The sequence below is a fragment of the Triplophysa rosa genome, linkage group LG15 (assembly GCF_024868665.1).
Source record: "Triplophysa rosa linkage group LG15, Trosa_1v2, whole genome shotgun sequence".
Taxonomy (NCBI): Eukaryota; Metazoa; Chordata; class Actinopteri; order Cypriniformes; family Nemacheilidae; genus Triplophysa; species Triplophysa rosa.
The window spans coordinates 12498129-12516300 of record NC_079904.1 but is presented as its reverse complement, the minus strand read 5'-3'; the positions used below and the strand labels follow the sequence as shown (position 1 = coordinate 12516300).

Here is an 18172-nt window from a genome sequence, read left to right as displayed (position 1 = left end):
CCTGTAAACTGTTCATTTGAGAAAAAAACCTTCCTTTTTACAAATTTAGAAACCAGCATTACGCAAGACATTTAACAGGATGCTTCTAAAGACTTACAACCACAAAATGAGATCATTATTTCCCCATAGGGCACTAACACGCGAGCTTACCGCTGCATTTTTCTGAGAGCTGAGACATTACTGAGTGAGAATTAATAAAACAATGAATGTCTGTTTATTAATTTCACTGTTTATTCTTCGCTTCAGTACAGGTAAGGCTTTTTTTGAGGAATTATAGTGTGATTACAGTTAGTATATTCTCATCATATCTCTTTTATGAAGGTTGAATAATCATGGATAAATACAAATTAAATGACCTTTGATTAAACAGATGAATTACATGTTTTGTAAAACACCAGAAAGATTTTTTGTAAACCATGTTAGATTTTCCTGAATTTGACTGAGCAGTCATTTGGGTGTTTAGAAGAGTTTATTGGAGGTGGTAGTGTAGCACGGTTCTTCTTTATAGCAATGTTCAACCTTCTACATTCTTTTAACCCTCAATTCAATTCAGTTTGATTTATATAGTGCTTTTTACGATGTTGCATTGTTTCAGCGCAGCTTTAATAAAACTAGCCATAAATGTCTGAACCCTCTGGATTTTAATCCACAATACTATCTTGATGTGAACAAATAAGAATGTACCTCGATTATGACATAGGACCTCCCATAAGGAGAGCCTGTAGTACTTTGATCTATGATGCTCACCTAAGAGATTATTTATACGGGCCATTTGGGTAAACAATATAGTTGATTGCATCCGAGGAATAATTACAATGTACTAATGTCAATTCAAAATGCTTAAATGATGACATATGATCTAGTCCACTTTAGATATTTTACAAAGTATATGTAACTTTGCAACTTCTTATCAACAACCAGTCAATAAAATACTAGTAGACCGATTTTAATGTCTGCTAACATTTTACTATGATAGTCCCTCAAAAAACTTTACCACTACATGTCAACGTATTCTCTTATTCTAACTTTGCAACTACATGCATCACCGACGTGGAAGGGGAAGAACCCAAATGCAGGCAGACGGTGGTGAAGGGGTTAAACAAAAGAGATTTTAATAATAAAACAAAACAAAAACCCACAATGGGGTGCCAAAACAGACTGGACTAATTGTACAAAAATGCAAAACAAAGACTTCCCGCAAGGGGGAAAAAAAACAACAAAGACAGGATAACTAAATTTACACAGGACTTGGGAACAAGGCATCAAGGTACAATCCAGACAAGACCAGGTCTTCTTTGCTAGGCAAGAATAAAGCGCAGGACTGTCAAGACAAGAACAGGTACACAAGCACAACGAACGAGCACAGGACAATGAAACATGAGGGCATTTTAAAGGGAGACAAACAAAGGAAGATTACGAGGGGCAGGTGAGGAATATAAGACATGGCAGGGAAGCAATACGGGAAACGAGAGGGACGGGGCCAATGAGGAGACACGAGAAAGCACATGAAATGTCAATGATAAACAAACCATGACTTTCTCACACAAAACATAAGGGCTCTGTCACGATACTGCCACAAGACTAGAAAATCATGAACAAGAAGGCAGGGCCATGACAACATGTCAACCTATTCTTCTAACCCTACCCCCATGTTGACTTTATTTATCAAAATAAAGTGTAACCATATTTGCTCTTAATAATTTTAATTTGAACAGAGAAACCACATCTCCATGTAGTGTGGCACAGTAGGTATATTTGTGGACCAATGATTGTCTGTTTGAATTATGTTTGTCTAAATATCTTAAGTACCTGGGTTCATACTTCAATGATTGTCTGTTTGAACCCAAACTCTGTGAAAAAAATCCCATACTAAATATTTTAAAATTTATTTATTAAATAAATATTATGAATTCCAGGATATTAATATTTAATATTACGTTAATATTCCGGGAGCTGGGGCACCAGAAAAATACTGTGAGCTAACAGTTTTCTAATTTAAGATTACATGTTTTTCTTGTAAATTTGCAGTCTTTTTTGTAATTTGACTGTAATTTTTACGTATAAAAAAAACAGTAATTTTCCGCAGCTGGTTTGCCAGTAAAATAAAGTGAAAACAGTTTCTCACGTAAAGTCACATGTTTTCCATGTTACACCCATCTTGTATATTTTTGCAGTCCATTTCTGTAATTCCTTTTTTTACATTTGTAATTTAATTATAAAAAAACTGTAAAATTCTGTGTAATTACATTTTTTACAGTATCATAAAATCTGTTCTGCTTTCGATATCCGCTGTTTATTAAAGGTGTAAATATTAATCTGGACCAAGGACATTTACGCATTTGACAGATGCTTTTTATCTAAGAGATTTACATTGCATTATGCTACGCATTTTGTTTCTCAGGTTTTTGCTACTTTATTTATTATTTTTGCCATTCTTTGTTATAAATGCAGCTTAATATGATGCGGGAGCGATACAACACCCTTTCCCATCCACTGTAAAAAAGTTTTTAAACGAGTTTCAATGTCTGGCCGGAAACCACGCCCACTTTCGTTGTAACGGAAACAAAATATTGTAGGTGTGTTCGACTTCATGCTGTGCTGCGCAGACCAATCGGCCAATGACATCAAACAACCAATCACTCTCGGGTATGATGCCATACGCCGATCTGTCTGCGCAGCACAGCATGAAGTCGAACACACCATTTGCGCTGCAGCCAAAGCTCGCGGATTCTTTTATTTAAGTTTTAAGGCTCCTTCTCGGAGACGATATTAATTAAAAGCTTAGTTTAAAAATCACATCCGTAATTACTAACTTTAATCTACACAATGGGAACACGAGAATGGGCCTGTTTTTTCCAAAGATTTCACACGTTTTTTCTCGAAAAACGACTTTATTCTCAAAGTATGAGTTTATTCTTTACATTTTATTTCGACTTTTTTCTCGAAATTTAACGAGTTTTTCTCGAAACACAACGACTTTATTCTCGAAATTTATTAAGTTTATTCTCGACATTTTATTTCGACTTTTGTTCTCGAAAAACTGCAGGTTTAATTTCGATTTATAATGACTTTAATCTCGACATGGTTTTAATATTTTTTTTATTGCTTGGCCCTAATACTCTTCCGTAGGTCTCCCAACCAAAAATCGAAATAATTTTTACAGAAACGCCAAACAAATGAAAACACATTAACAATTACCTAAATATATTTAACCATTTTAACAGCATGCTGGGCATCTGTATGTGCCAGCTGAAGAAGGTCTGTCCACAAAGTCCCAATGGTACCACATTCCTTTCGAGCATTCAATCTGAAAAGTACAAACAATGCAGTTAGGACATATACTGGAGAAATGATACTGTGTTTATATTGTATAATTTTGCACTCACCCATTGGTCAGTGGGTCTATACTATGATCTGATACTATAAGCATCTGAAAGTGGCACTAGCTTACCTGTGGCTCAGTGGTAAGAGCATGGCACTAGCAATGTTCGATCCCAGGGGATTGCACATAGTCAGAAACAAATGTAAAATATAATGCAACGTAAGACACTTTAGATAAAAATGTCTTCCAAATGCATAAATGTAAATGTGTAAATGTATACAAGCTGCATAACATGAATGGCTACAAAGCTTCCCATATTCTAGATGTTTTGGGAAAGAGGCAAGTTACCAAATAAGATGCCAAAAGTTATGAAATAACTTTATTTGTACTATATATGCAGAATGTCATAAAGATATATCTGTAAGAATGTATCATGGTTATGTTAATGCCAGTCATTAAGTAGTTGATGGCTTTACAGGGCATACATAAAGAGGACAGCTGAAAAAAATATTTTAAAAAATCCCACGAGAGCTACAGATAAATAACAGGATATAAGAAAATCTTGTGAGTCACACAAAACTTTAGTAAGACAATATAAGAACAAGCAAAACAGAAAGAATATTTGCAGAAAGAATATTTTATTTGTGTTGGAAACCTTAACAATCATGAAAAAGGTACTGCACAGTACATTTAGAGCTTTTGATCTCATATAGTACACTATTACAGTTTTTCAGTAAGTACTTAATGGCTATATGGCCATCATAGTCTTTAGTCAAATGTGTGAATGCAAGTCTCATGGTCATTTAAATTTAAAATTATATATTACTATATTACATGCTATTTTAAAGTACCTTGAATAAAACATTGAATTGTAAATATGCCATAACCATAAAATAAATCCCCCACCAGCAATATTTCTCATAGCCTGAAGAGCACCAGTGAGATTACTGAAGACAAAGTATTCCCATACGTCCAATGACAGATGTCACAGATACAATGAATGCAGTGGCTTAAATTATAGATACAATGATTTCTAATACTTTGAAACTATTACAAAGAAACTAATACTTTAACATGATAGTTAAGTTAACCCAAAAACTAAAAATATGTCATTATTTATTTACTCATCCTCTTGTCATTTTAAACTTGTGTGACTTTCTTTCTTCTGCAGAACACAAAAGAAGATATTTTGAAGAAAGTTGGTAACTGAACAGGGGTGGCACCCATTCACTTCTATTGTATGGAAACAAAACCAATGCAAGTGAATGGGTGCCAGTTACCAACATTCTTCAAAATATCTTAATTTGTGTTCTGCGGTAGAAAGAAAGCCATGCGGGTTTGAATTGACAAGAGGGTGAGTAAATGATGACAGAATTTTATAAAAATAATTTGTATAATAGCAAAGTTTGTAAGAAATCTAGAGCTGTTATAAACATAAGGTAAGTTATCAAACAAACCATTACAAATAACAAACATATGTCCTCGCCATGGTTACATTTCACCAGGACCCAGCTAAAGCATTCGCCTCATTCACCTGTAACAAAAACAAGATAATGAAATAATTCACACATACAGAACAGAATAAAGTCAGAATATTATAAACTTCTCATAAGAGTTACACATAGTAGCTAGTAAATACAGCAGAGTTACCGTTTTAACCATATAGCCATAGCTGCTTTATGTACAGGGCACAGCATATGGGGACATACACTCAGACAGGTCTATTAATACAAGCAAGACAAACACAGATAATAAGAAGAGTGAAAAGCCACTTCAGTACAAATCAACTGCATCTTATCGGTATGCTTACTAGATCTGAAATGAACAGTAAAAATGTACTCGATTAAAAACAGCAATGCACTACAAAGAGATTAAGTTAAGTCTTATATACATGGATATAATACATGGATTTATTTAGCTAAAACAGAAGGAATTAGTTAAAAGAAGGAACCCCCGTTTGAAAAGCATGTTTCAATCTATGTTTGCCTTAGCTTCTGGAAAATTTAAACGAAACTATGCCACAATGGTTTGTGATATGCGATTGGGACACATGTCATGCACTATAGACGCATATTTGCCTATTTTACGATAGTGTTGCAAAGAAAATACCGTTCTACTTTAATTCGCAGACGAGTTTAATAAACACCTCTCATTGAAACTAATGGCCCATTTTAACGTGGGCGTGGCTTATGCCGTCCGCCAGGGAAAAAAACATAGTAAACTTTCTTTGAACTGCGTACAATAAACGGAAATACAAATCAAGAAAACAGATCTTTTCGATAATTCGATAATAGAATTTTATTAAATATCGTGATCAACGTTTTTAACCAGAACTCATCATATTTGTCGAATCTGCCGCCATCCGACATCTTCTGGGAAATCGGGTAAACCATCACCATGCCAACAGTGACCGATTGCAGAACAGCAGAACCGTACGTCACAGCAGCGCTATGGCAGCAGCGCCATGGCGGCAGTCTCATGGCGGAAGTGGGCGGAGTCACAGTCTCAGATCAGAAGTAGGCGAAAGTAGTGAGAGTGAGTGAGTGAGACGTAAAGGAATGTCACGGCGGAGAAAGGGTACGTTACACGGTAAAAAGTTGTCTTCGATTGTTGTTGGATTATCTGACGCTGAATGAGGAAGACCAGAAAAAGCCCTTCTGCAGCTTTCACAGGCAGAAACGAATGACTCTGCTGGCCAAAGAGCCTTTCAGGTTTCGCTTTGAATTTAAGGGTGATAAGGACATTTTACTTAATGAGCGTCTGGATAAAACATACCTCAGGATTAATTGCATGTTTTAAGAATTTTTTTTATTTTAGGTTACCGTTTAATCTAATTTAGTTAGGTTTAATTTTTGATTATTATTGTGTGCCTTCTGTGCAAAAGCTTTTGTTTGATTTTGTAATGTTAGTTTATGATGTGTAGTGTATAGCACATGTATGTACTATGAAAAATTGGTTTAATTTATTACTTAAATGATTGTTAAGTAAAAATAAATGAAAATGTTATATTGCTCAAAATGTTTTTTGTTTTTTGTTTTAGCATTGCACTTAATTTATGATGTCATCTTTTAAGACACACAACAAAAATATTAATACACTTTAGTTTTTAGCTGTTAACAATAGGATACATTTATCAGAGACTGTAGATTGCGGATGTATGGAGTAGACAGGAAAATCATGTTTCTCAGTCTGTGTTATTAGGTACAGCTTGTCCACTTGGGCTGGTGCCGCTCAGAATAGCGGGCCTAAGAATCCTCACATATATAACGATTGGCTGATCATAGCCGATTCCGAGGATAAAGTGATGGAAGACACACGCCGTGTGATCGCTCACATCACATCTCTCGGCTTCAGGGTGAGCGAGAGCAAGAGCAACTTCTCTCCGAGCCAGATCACCGTGTTTCTGGGTCTGGAGCTGAATTCAGTGTCAATGCATGCCCGCTTATCGCGGGAGCGCATCCTCTCATTCATGAATTCTCTCACAATTCAAGGAACGAGCGCGGGTGCAGTATCGCGCATGTCTCCGATTACAGGGTCTTGGCATCGGCAATTCAAGTTTTGCCTCTGGGCATTCTGAGAATGAGGGCTTATATGAAGTGGGTCCTATCTCTCCACCTCAGCCCCTTGCACGATCTCTGTCACACCGTTACAGTGACGCGCTCGTGCTTAACAGCGCTGCGCCACTGGAGGAAGACGGAGTTTTACGTTCATGGAACGCCTCTAGGAGCGATCATGTTGCGGAAAGTGGTTACGACGGATGTGTCCTTAACAGGATGGGGAGCCACACAAGAGGGCAGAAAAGTGAACGGTGTGTGGCCAAACACTCTTCACTTAGCCCATATAAACTATTTGGAGCTCCTCTCTGTTTGGAAGGCTCTGAGGCATTTTTTGCCCCGCCTCCAGGGACATCATGTGCTGATACGCTGCGACAACACCACTGCAGTAGCATATATAAATCACCAGGGGGGCATGCATTCCTCCAAGCTCCATGCTCTGGCTCACAAGCTGTTGGTATGGAGCAGGCAACATTTTCTGTCCGTACGAGCCACCCATGTTCCGGGCGTTCTGAACAGGGGAGCGGACCTTCTATCGAGGGGGAATCCACTCTATGGAGATTGGCGTCTCCACCCTCAGGTAGTGGGCCTTCTGTGGCAGAGATTCGGCCAGGCTGCCTCACAGGGTCGTAGCCAGAACTTTTTTTAGAGGTGGCCAGGTAAGACCCAGTGATTTTATTAGGGTGACCAAAAAATCCTTACAGTCAGAAATTCTTTAACTTCTACTGTAATTTACACCAATTCTTCATTACACATAGTTTGCTGGTCAAAAACATAAACAAAGAATGTAAAGTAAACTATTTAGTTGCAAAGCTTTCATGTGCTAACATTATTTTAAAATAATTTGCTAGCTATCATTTGCAGTAAGTTAGCATTTTTTATAGAAAATAAACATTGCAGTACCCCAACTTAAACTTTCGCGAAAATGTAATTATTGAATGAAATCCAGTTAAACAAGACTGATTTTACTGACCAGGGGCCCGGTCTTCGTACCTCGCTAACTCAGTTAGCTGGATTTGATTGTTGACGATTTCGCATGATCTTGGATTGTTCGGTTCTTCGACGCTCATCCTAAACTTGTTGTCTTAGCAACAGGTCCGTTAGCTTAAACCTGCTCAGGAGCAGGCTTATTTCATGTAAACAGTATTAGATCGCGGTCATGACGCAGTCAATCAGCTTCATTCATACAAAAGCAACTTGTTGTACAAGGTACATGATTAATAGAAAGAGCTTTGCGAATTTAGCATGTAATTAACGCAATGTTTTGCTTTTAGAACATTATTTATTGTAATATAATATAATATATTTAGAACAATTTTTGTTTCTCATTTACTGTGAAAAGTCTTCGATGAGGACCGAAATAAATGAATGAATAAATAAAATATTGTTTTTTTCTTGTAAATCAAGTGCATATGATATGGGTGATTTATAAAAAAATGCAGTCTGTTTTGCCATTTGCAAATTTGTGGCATTTCAGTGTCTTAAGACCCCAGCTAAATTAATATGATATAAGGGAACTAAAGATTCTGCAGTCATGATCATGTCAATGAGCATTATGTGTCTTGATTGATGTCATAGATTGCATGTTATTTTCTGAAAATAAATAATGATATTTGCAAGTAATATTCATTTTAATATTAGTAATAGTATTAAGCAAAAAGTAATTGAATCAATAAGGAAGCTGACTGATTAATCTCTTAGATGGTGTGTGACCTAATGTGCACCTACAGTATCACCAGCACTGAAGCAAAATGACCTGAATCTGCATGAGTCAACAATCTTCAGTCACATTTATGATGGGACTGTTTGAAGACACCATTCCCTGACCCTGACCCAAACCTGTTACACTGCAGCCCTAACCAGGACAGGATCATGAAATGACCTTTGGGCAACTGATAGGAATGAAGGATTTCAGTTTATCAAAAGTGCCTGACAGGGCCTGTACTGTGTCATGTGCTACACTACACACATCATCAGAAAACAGAGACCTGTGAGGGAGGTACAGCCTGATGATGATCTCTAAACCACTACAGACTGAGCTTCATGAGATATCACTTTTGGTATACAATTTTTTTATTATTCTTATATAAAAAGCAACACAAACATGCATTATGCCCACATGCATTTTACTTTTAATCTCCATGGATAATAGGCAGGTATCAGTGTCATCTTTTACCTGCAATAAGAGATGTTAGGTCAGTAAACAATATAGAAATAGTTACTTAATCTCCAATCTTTTTAAAATTAAATCTCCAGTTTAAGGTTTGTGTTCTTTATATTGTCAAGGTCAGTGTTTTGAAGTTTTGGCTTTTGAATTTGCATATATCCAACCGTTAAAGAATTTTAAAAGTTTATACATGGATGCCTTGTGCCTTTTGTGGAGTGAAATAAATAATTCACAATACATTAAAAGCAATAAAATAGCACAACAAAACCATATTTTCCACTATCTATACCACTTTTCTATGCAGACTCAGCAGATGTAAAAGCCGTTCAGATAATGTGAACTCCTGCAACTTCTACTGAGTTAATCCAATTTAAGAAATGTTATTGCAACGGACAGTCTTTCAGACACTTTCCTCAGTATCCCATGCAGTGAACACTAATGGGTATAAAACACTTTATTTTGTGGGAGGAAAACACCATCTCATTGCAATTAACCATTAAAAAAGATAATTTATAAAAAAATAACTTAAAGTTAGTTTATCAAAACATACAACTTCAGTTTACAACTGCTTCAAAATGTAATACATAGGCCTATCTCTTAAAATAATCTGTCTGTGCATCGTTTGAAGTGTTCCTGACATTTTAATAAGGTTTTAAAATTTGTCATAATCTTTAAGCAGCGGTAAAAAAACTATGGACGTAACTGCATCTTTTGACGTAACAACCAGCCAATAGCAGCGTTGCTGATCACTGGTTCTTCTATCGATATATGCTGCCTTTCCAATTAAATCCAGATATACTAATCATACACAAGAGGTGCGTTCGAAGAACTGAATTATCCAGATCATGATTAGCGGGATTAGGTCATCTCGGATATTTCATTTGATCTTGGATGTAGTAAGCGATGTACGAAGAACGGGCCCCTGATCCTTCTGCTCGCAATGAACTTCCATGGTGCACAGACAGTAAACTGTCACGAAGCGGTTAGCAGCTGTTCAGCTATTGTGCTCAGACTGTTTGCGTCAGTGCGTCAGCGTATGACATCATATTAACGCGAGAGTAATGTTCTCGTGTTACTTTCAGTGCATACGCTAAATGATCTGCGCAGCAGATTTAAATGATAAACTCCGACACACATTCTTAAAACTGCTTCGCACAACAGAGGTGGCCAGATAGGTGGCCATCCATCATTCAGCGGTAGCCATGGCCACCATGTAGCTACGCCCCTGCTGCCGCAGATCTCTTCGCCTCGCATGAAAACACCCATTGTCCTATGTTCTTCTCGCTACGGGACGAGGACGCACCCCTCGGCGTGGATGCGCTGGCCCACCCGTGGCCACGAGTGCTGCTCTATGCGTTCCCTCCTCTCTGCCTGATACTGCCTACCCTGGCCAGGGTGAGCGATCAGAACTTGTCTCTACTCCTGATAGCACCCAGGTGGCCCAAAGCACCATGGATGGCAGAGATTTCTCCTCTGTTGTATGCTCAGCCATGGCCCCTCCCATTACGCACGGACCTCCTGTCCCAGGCGAACGGGGAAATCTACCACCCCCACCCGGACAGGGTGGCTCTCTGGGCCTGGCCCATGAGAGGGCAAACTTAAACACATTTGGGCTTCCTGCTCATGTTATCGCCACTATTCAGAACGCTAGAGCCGCTTCTACTCGGTATTTGTATGACTGTAAGTGGCGCGTGTTTGAGGAGTGGTGTGATGGGCGCAGGTTGATTTCGTATCAGTGCTCTGTTGCTGATTGTAACAAGAATAACACAGAGTAGGAAGGAAGAGGCTGGAATCAGGGATAACTACTGCTGGCAAGAAGCCTTTTATTTCTTTAACACAAAATCACACTGGCGCTTCTCGCGCTAATCTTAACTGTCCTTTTCAAGCTAGTCAGCTCAGTCCTTTTCCGTCTCACTTCCGGGTTCTCGCCCATTCTCCTCGGCCACGTCTACCAGCAGTAGTCCCGATCTCTCTCCTCGATCGGCTCTGCCTCAGTGGCTTTTATGCCTCCCCACGCCACTTGCTGGAATGAGACACAGGTGTTCGTGATTTTCGTCTGCCACACTCAATCCCCGCTCGTCTCCTCACTCTCTCTCCCGCTGCAGACTTCGCTAAACCACGCCCCTTCTGCCACACTGATATTTTGTGCTTTTTGCAGGACTTAATAGATAAAGGAAGATCCTTTTCCACTATTAAGGTCTATTTAGCAGCTATAGCTGTGTGCCATGTCGGGTTTGATGGCACATTTGTAGGGCAACACCCTCTCCTTCGCAGGTTTATGAAGGGCGCACGGCGCTTTCTTCCTGCTAAAACTGTGCCAGAGTGGGACCTCTCCATGGTGCTGGAGGCTCTGTCTCGGCGGCCCTTTGAACCTTTGGGAGACGTTTCGCTGAAACATCTGTCTTTCAAAACAGCATTGCTTCTGGCTCTGACCTCTGCCAAACGAGTCAGTGTTTTCCATGCATTCTCTGTTCATCCTTCGTGCACAAAAATTTATTTTGGTGGAAATAGAGTTTTTCTCAGGCCTAACCCGGCCTTTATGCCTAATTGCTTCCCAGCAGTGACGTGTGAGGTGATAGAGCTGTCCGCCTTTCACCCACCTCCTTTTTCCTCTGCAGAGGATGAGAGGTTACATGCTTTGTGTCCTGTGCATGCCCTGTGGGCGTATGTGGACAGGACTAAGGCTTTTAGAAAGAGCAATCAGCTCTTCATTTCCTGGGCTCCCCCTCACACAGGGAATCCCATTTCCAAACAACGCCTCTCTCATTGGCTTGTGGAAGCAATTTCTATGGCATATGAATCCATGGGAGTGCAGCCCCCAGGGGGCCTCAGAGCTCACTCTACCAGAGGTATGGCTGCTTCGTGGGCTCTGTTCAGGGGAGTTTCGCTACAGGACATCTGTGCCGCAGCTAGTTGGACTTCTCCTCATTCGTTTGTCAGATACTACCGGCTGGATGTTACCAGGACCCCGGTAGCTCATTCTGTTTTAGGGGTGGGTACATAGCCTTCTTTAACCCCGTTTATAGCTTGGTGGGTCAGGCTTAGCGCACTTACGTCACTAAGCATTTCACTTCTTACACATACCGGCTTTCGCTTGGCATCTCACATTTTTCCTATGTGCATTGTCAGCATCACTTATGTGTGCATGCTATCGCATGTCACCTGTAAAGCTGTTATCTAGCTCCCTCTCTATGTACCTGGGTTGCTTTTTGTGACATGTTTGGCACCGCCCACACGGCTGACCGTCTTCTGGCTTGCAGACCTTCGTTGTATTGGGCAACCGGGGAGCTGTCCAGTTCTCCCATAGGTGGATCTCGTAACGAGATGATGATAGCGAACAGTAGGTTACTATCGTAACCCCGGTTCCCTGAAACATCGAGTGGAGAGATCCACCAAGTTTGTCCGCTTGCTGCACGAGAAGCGAATATGCTCACTGAGGAAAGGTAGCGCGTGCAGTAGCCTTTATACATTAGGTGAGGGGGCAGGTCCTCACCTGGCATAGGGCGCGCGCTCCTGTCTGTCTAGCCAGACTTGGTGCAATTGGATGCTTCTACAGAGGTCAGGTACGGATGCCCTTCCCATAGGTGGATCTCTCCACTCGATGTTTCAGAGAACCGGGGTTACGATAGTAACCTATTGTTCTGTTGAACACAAAGAAACATAATTGGAAGAATGTTAGCAACTGACATTTCTGGGGGATCATTGACTACTATAGTAGGAAAAATGATTTTTTTTTTCAGTAAAATATTTGTATACTGTCTCTCTAATATCTGCTAACACTTTACTAGTACATGTCAACTTAATCGTGCTAACCCTACCCCCATACCCAAACCTATAACCTTAACCAATAGTCTACTAATACTCTAATGACATTCAAATGACACGTGAATGCAAAGTTACTTATAGTCAGTATAATGTCTAAAGTGGACTATCAAAATAAAGCATGCGTTACCATATTTGGGAAGTTGACAAAAATACTGCACGTGTCTTATGGCATTTACACATTTATTTGTCAACTACCCATTTGTTATCAGCGAAACAGCGAAACCACATGTGGCATAGGTAAATCTGTGGACTAATGATTGCCTGATTATATTCAGCCTAATGTCTTAATATCTTAAATATCTGAGCTCATACTCCAACGATTGATTTAAATCCAAACTAGGCAATATCATGAAATCTGCCGCCTTTAAAATACTATTTGACGACTTAATTTATTATAGGTGTAAATATTAATGTTTTATGTTGTTTTGGTTTTAAAATGAACATAATTTGTATAATTGTATTGTCAGGGTGTGATATGGTTCGACCGAGGTCAACACTTGAGGTGACTGCATATTCAGGAGAGTCTGTAGTTCTGCCCTGCTCCTGTACTGAACCACTGGCTAAACCTCACCAGCTGAAATGGAAGTATGTGAGGAATTATAAAGAAATTTATCCATCTGAACACATTAAGAGGTACAAGAACAGAGTTACACTGTTAAATCAAACCACACCAGGAAATCTCTCTCTACTCGTCTCATCACTGACCAAAGAGGATGATGGAGACTATCGATGTTCTGCGTCATCTGACCAGTATACCTACATCAGACTTCATGTTAAAGGTAGATTCTTCTCTGTGTTGCTGTTGTTCATTTATTCATCATTACCATTCATTTTGTTTCTAAAAATATCCAAACTGTTAAAAAATTGGTAAAGTTGCAGAATGACAAAATCTGTGACCTTTAAACATTCACTATTTGTTAAAGATGTAAATATGAATCAGTTTTATTTAGTTTAGATTTAGAAATAAACATAATTTGTATAATTGTATTGTCAGGGTGTGATATGGTTCGACCGGAGCCAACACTTGAGGTGACTGCATATTCAGGAGAGTCTGTAGTTCTGCCCTGCTCCTGTACTGAACCACTGGCTAAACCTCACCAGCTACAATGGAAGTATGTGAAGAATCATGAAGAAATTTATCCATCTGAACACATTGAGAGGTACAAGAACAGAGTTACACTGTTAAAACAAACCACACCAGGAAATCTCTCTCTACTCCTCTCATCACTGACCAAAGAGGATGATGGAGACTATCAATGTTCTGCGTCATCTGACCAGTCTATCTACATCAGACTTCATGTTAAAGGTAGATTCTTCTCTGTGTTGCTGTTGTTCATTTATTCATCATTACCATTCAGTTTGTTTCTAAAAATATCCAAACTGTTAAAAAATTTGGTGAAGTTACAGAATAACAAAATCTGTGACCTTTAAACATTCACTATTTGTTAAAGATTTAAATATGAATCCGTTTTATTTAGTTTCGATTTAGAAATAAACATAATTTGTATAATTGTATTGTCAGGGTGTGATATGGTTCGACCGAGGTCAACACTTGAGGTGACTGGATATTCAGGAGAGTCTGTAGTTCTGCCCTGCTCCTGTACTGAACCACTGGCTAAACCTCACCAGCTACAATGGAAGTATGTGAAGAATCATGAAGAAATTTATCCATCTGAACACATTGAGAGGTACAAGAACAGAGTTACACTGTTAAAACAAACCACACCAGGAAATCTCTCTCTACTCGTCTCATCACTGACCAAAGAGGATGATGGAGACTATCAATGTTCTGCGTCATCTGACCAGTACACCTTCATCAGACTTCATGTTAAAGGTAGATTCTTCTCTGTGTTGCTGTTGTTCATTTATTCATCATTACCATTCAGTTTGTTTCTAAAAATATCCAAACTGTTAAAAAATTTGGTGAAGTTACAGAATAACAAAATCTGTGACTTTTAAACATTCACTATTTGTTAAAGATGTAAATATGAATCAGTTTTATTTAGTTTCGATTTAGAAATAAACATAATTTGTATAATTGTATTGTCAGGGTGTGATATGGTTCGACCGAGGTCAACACTTGATGTGACTGCATATTCAGGAGAGTCTGTAGTTCTGCCCTGCTCCTGTACTGAACCACTGGCTAAACATCACCAGCTACAATGGAAGTATGGGGGGAATCATGAAGAAATTTATCCATCTGAACACATTGAGAGGTACAAGAACAGAGTTACACTGTTAAAACAAACCACACCAGGAAATCTCTCTCTACTCCTCTCATCACTGACCAAAGAGGATGATGGAGACTATCGATGTTCTGCATCATCTGACCAGTATACCTTCATCAGACTTCATGTTAAAGGTAGATTCTTCTCTGTGTTGCTGTTGTTCATTTATTCATCATTACCATTCATTTTGTTTCTAAAAATATCCAAACTGTTAAAAAATGAGGTAAAGTTGCAGGAAAACATATTCTGCTGTTTACAGTGTTGTATGTTTGCTAACAGAGAAACCACATGTCCATAAAACATCAACATCTCAACCATCATGCAGCATACAGCAAGAGCATACAACTACTCAACCGCAAGAAAAACAAACACACCACACAACTCTGTGTAAGTCTAAGGCTTGATTACGAAAATGATAAATGTTCAAGAGTTATTTTATGAACATCTGCCAGGTTGTGTTTTGGTAGTTCATGTAAAATGCTAAATCTAAAATTATATATTCACATACATATTTACATACAACCTTCATGTAAAAATTGTGAATATGTTGTGCATTTATTACTCATTTATATGCGAGGGTATTTCTATATGTGTTTCCCCACAGATGTCTTTTGCGTCAAAACTGGGCTTTCTGATATTTCAACTCCTGGAGATGCAGAGGTACACACACACACACACACACATTTTTAAATAGGGCTAATAACAGTGTTAATGTTCTAACGCAACCTCCACCTATGAACCTAACTCTCACCGAAACCTGATTAATAGAGAATTATATCCTAAGGAATATCCCATCCTAACAAACGAGCATTTGGGGTTAGTGTATCGCTGTTCAACAGGTTTCACATTTTACACATTAAAAGCATAGCCAGACCTGTACGGTACACATAAATATACAGGAATAATCAAATGCAGGATAATCAAGGTTCATTAAAGCAAATGTTTGAAAAGACACTGAGATCTTGAGACTATGATGACACAGTACTGTATATTGAGAAATCTCTTATTCGAACAGCGAGCTGGACAGAGTGGGTTATTCTGTTAAGCATATAGAAGGCTTTCAGTATTTGAATTAGTACCTGTCAGTCTTAAATACTAGTTTTTATTGATACTTGCTCTTAATAGTTAAGGTTATAGCAAATGATTCCTTCCATGTGGTGTTAATATATCCTCACAACATGTTTAATGATGTTTGTGTTGATGTAATTCACAACTTGCTGAGATGTTTTATATTTTAGGAGGAAAACAAAACTGACCAGCGATAGTCCAGATCTAACAAGAGAACAGGAGAATAAGGTGAAAACAACATTTCAAATCACATTTTTAACACGTTTGATTAAATCGTTTGTTTTAGGATGTAAGCAGGAAATATCAATATAGCTTTCCAAACATTAACTGACATTGACTACAATAATTAGGTGAGATTTTACTATGAAAAAGTAAAATCACTTAATTAACTATTACTGTTAAAGAATTTTTAAACACGTATTTTTATATTATATTGGCACATTAAAGCACAAGATTGAATAAACATATTAAAGCATTTTTTTGAAAAGCACCTAAAGCATAATGCGCCTATTGACAATTAGACATAGTACTACAGTAGTGTAGTGAGTATAAAGTTTGTGTAAGTATACAACTGTTATTTTTCTTTCTAGGATGACCATTCTCGATCAAGATATTCTGGTGTATTTGATTTTAACCAGTATCTACACCAGCAGCCATTCAGAATAGTCCGATAGACCACAAGGAATATGCCATATGTAATATGAAAAATGGATTTAAAATTTTCTGATTTTAAACATTAGTATCTACATTATAAATAATATTTTTATAGCAGATTTGATAAAGATTTTAAAAAATTATGAAAAATTATATATATAAGTTGTTTGTTGTCTTATAGTTTTTTGTAACAAACTTTTATGTACTATTGTGTAGTTTTGTGTACTATTGTTTTTTTATATATTTAATCTCAATCATAAATATACATTGACATTGACAGTAGAAGTAAAACTAGAATTTTCTCCAATGCCTAAAAGTTTTTGTAAATAAAAATGTACATTTTTTTAAATTACATTTATTTACATAATTGTGAATTTACCTAAATCCCCAAAAGCAAATCTTTGGTATTTGATTGTGGCAATGTCACTGCAGAAATGTCAATAACTTGTGGGTCAACAGGTGCAACAGGCTGACTCACCTGTATCCTCATAAATATTTGATCTGCTGCTCATTGAAAATATTACTTTCTGCAAACAAGTTTTATTTACATTTACAATTAGGCATTTAGCAGACGCTTTTATTAAAAGTATAGTGAGGAAAAATAAATGATTCCTAGGAAAGCAATAATGTGAGGAAAAACCTTTTACATTTAAATATATACAATGACATGAAACAAGTAATTGTGTGAAGTTGTGAAGACTTGTGAAGTCTTTTCAGGTTGTGTATTTTTTAAAAGTAGTTCCTAAATAATTGACAAAAACTTTAGGAAACATTTTAGGAAAAAACCTACTGTAATAATCTCAACCCTAGCTGCAAGATGTGCAATGTTCTGCCGACAATAGACGAAACAAAACACGGCACAACACCCACATAATGATTCTGTATGACAGGATGTAACTTTTTACCAAGACTTTTATTTAACTTTTTTGTTCATATGTTTAAATAGATTTGTGCCTATGCTTTCTTTTTTAATGTGTATTTGTGTGAAAATGTGTATCTAATGTTTCTATGATGTGGCAATGTAAAGATTATTTTACTATGCCAATAAAGCTTTTCTGAATCTTGAATTTAGTGTTTTTCATCCACGCATTTTTTCAGCTTTGTTAAGGTTTGCATCATTTCGGACAACACCGTGACTTGCCTGAGCTAAATGTCTCACCAATACTTTCATGTTTAATGATAATAGGCTATAAAAAAGTAACTATATTTTTTTAAAGATTCCTTTTATTTTTAAGACTGTTACTGTACTTACAGTCTGAAGGTGCACTTCAACTAAATCATTTTATGGGGTTCATCTAACGAACAATGTTGAAAATTAAATCATATGGCCTTGTCAAGTGAATCTTGCTGTAGT

General features: G+C 37.7%; 1 protein-coding gene across 4 annotated transcripts; it reads left to right on the top strand.

The window, feature by feature from the left end:
• The first annotated feature begins 134 nt into the window (after positions 1-134).
• On the top strand, positions 135-18141 carry LOC130565666 (cell surface A33 antigen-like). 4 transcript variants are annotated; one of them, XM_057352624.1, is made up of 9 exons: positions 135-251; positions 13336-13647; positions 13863-14174; positions 14391-14702; positions 14919-15230; positions 15376-15483; positions 15701-15756; positions 16335-16392; positions 16755-18141. In XM_057352624.1, exons 1-8 carry the CDS (start codon positions 203-205, stop codon positions 16359-16361), a joined length of 1488 nt encoding a protein of 495 aa, XP_057208607.1. In that variant the 5' UTR covers positions 135-202; the 3' UTR covers positions 16362-16392; positions 16755-18141. The 4 variants fall into 4 exon arrangements, with proteins under 4 accessions (XP_057208607.1, XP_057208610.1, XP_057208608.1 ...); XM_057352625.1 differs by lacking the exon at positions 135-251 and adding an exon at positions 6489-7535; XM_057352626.1 differs by lacking the exon at positions 135-251 and adding an exon at positions 8269-8936.
• The last annotated feature ends 31 nt before the right edge of the window (positions 18142-18172 follow it).

Coding starts and splice junctions, on each gene's coding strand:
- LOC130565666 (XM_057352624.1), top strand. CDS start 203: ATGAATGTCTGTTTATTAATTTCACTGTTTATTCTTCGCTTCAGTACA. Junction 14,175..14,390: donor CATCAGACTTCATGTTAAAG/GTAGATTCTTCT, acceptor TTGTATTGTCAG/GGTGTGATATGGTTCGACCG. Junction 15,231..15,375: donor CATCAGACTTCATGTTAAAG/GTAGATTCTTCT, acceptor GTTTGCTAACAG/AGAAACCACATGTCCATAAA.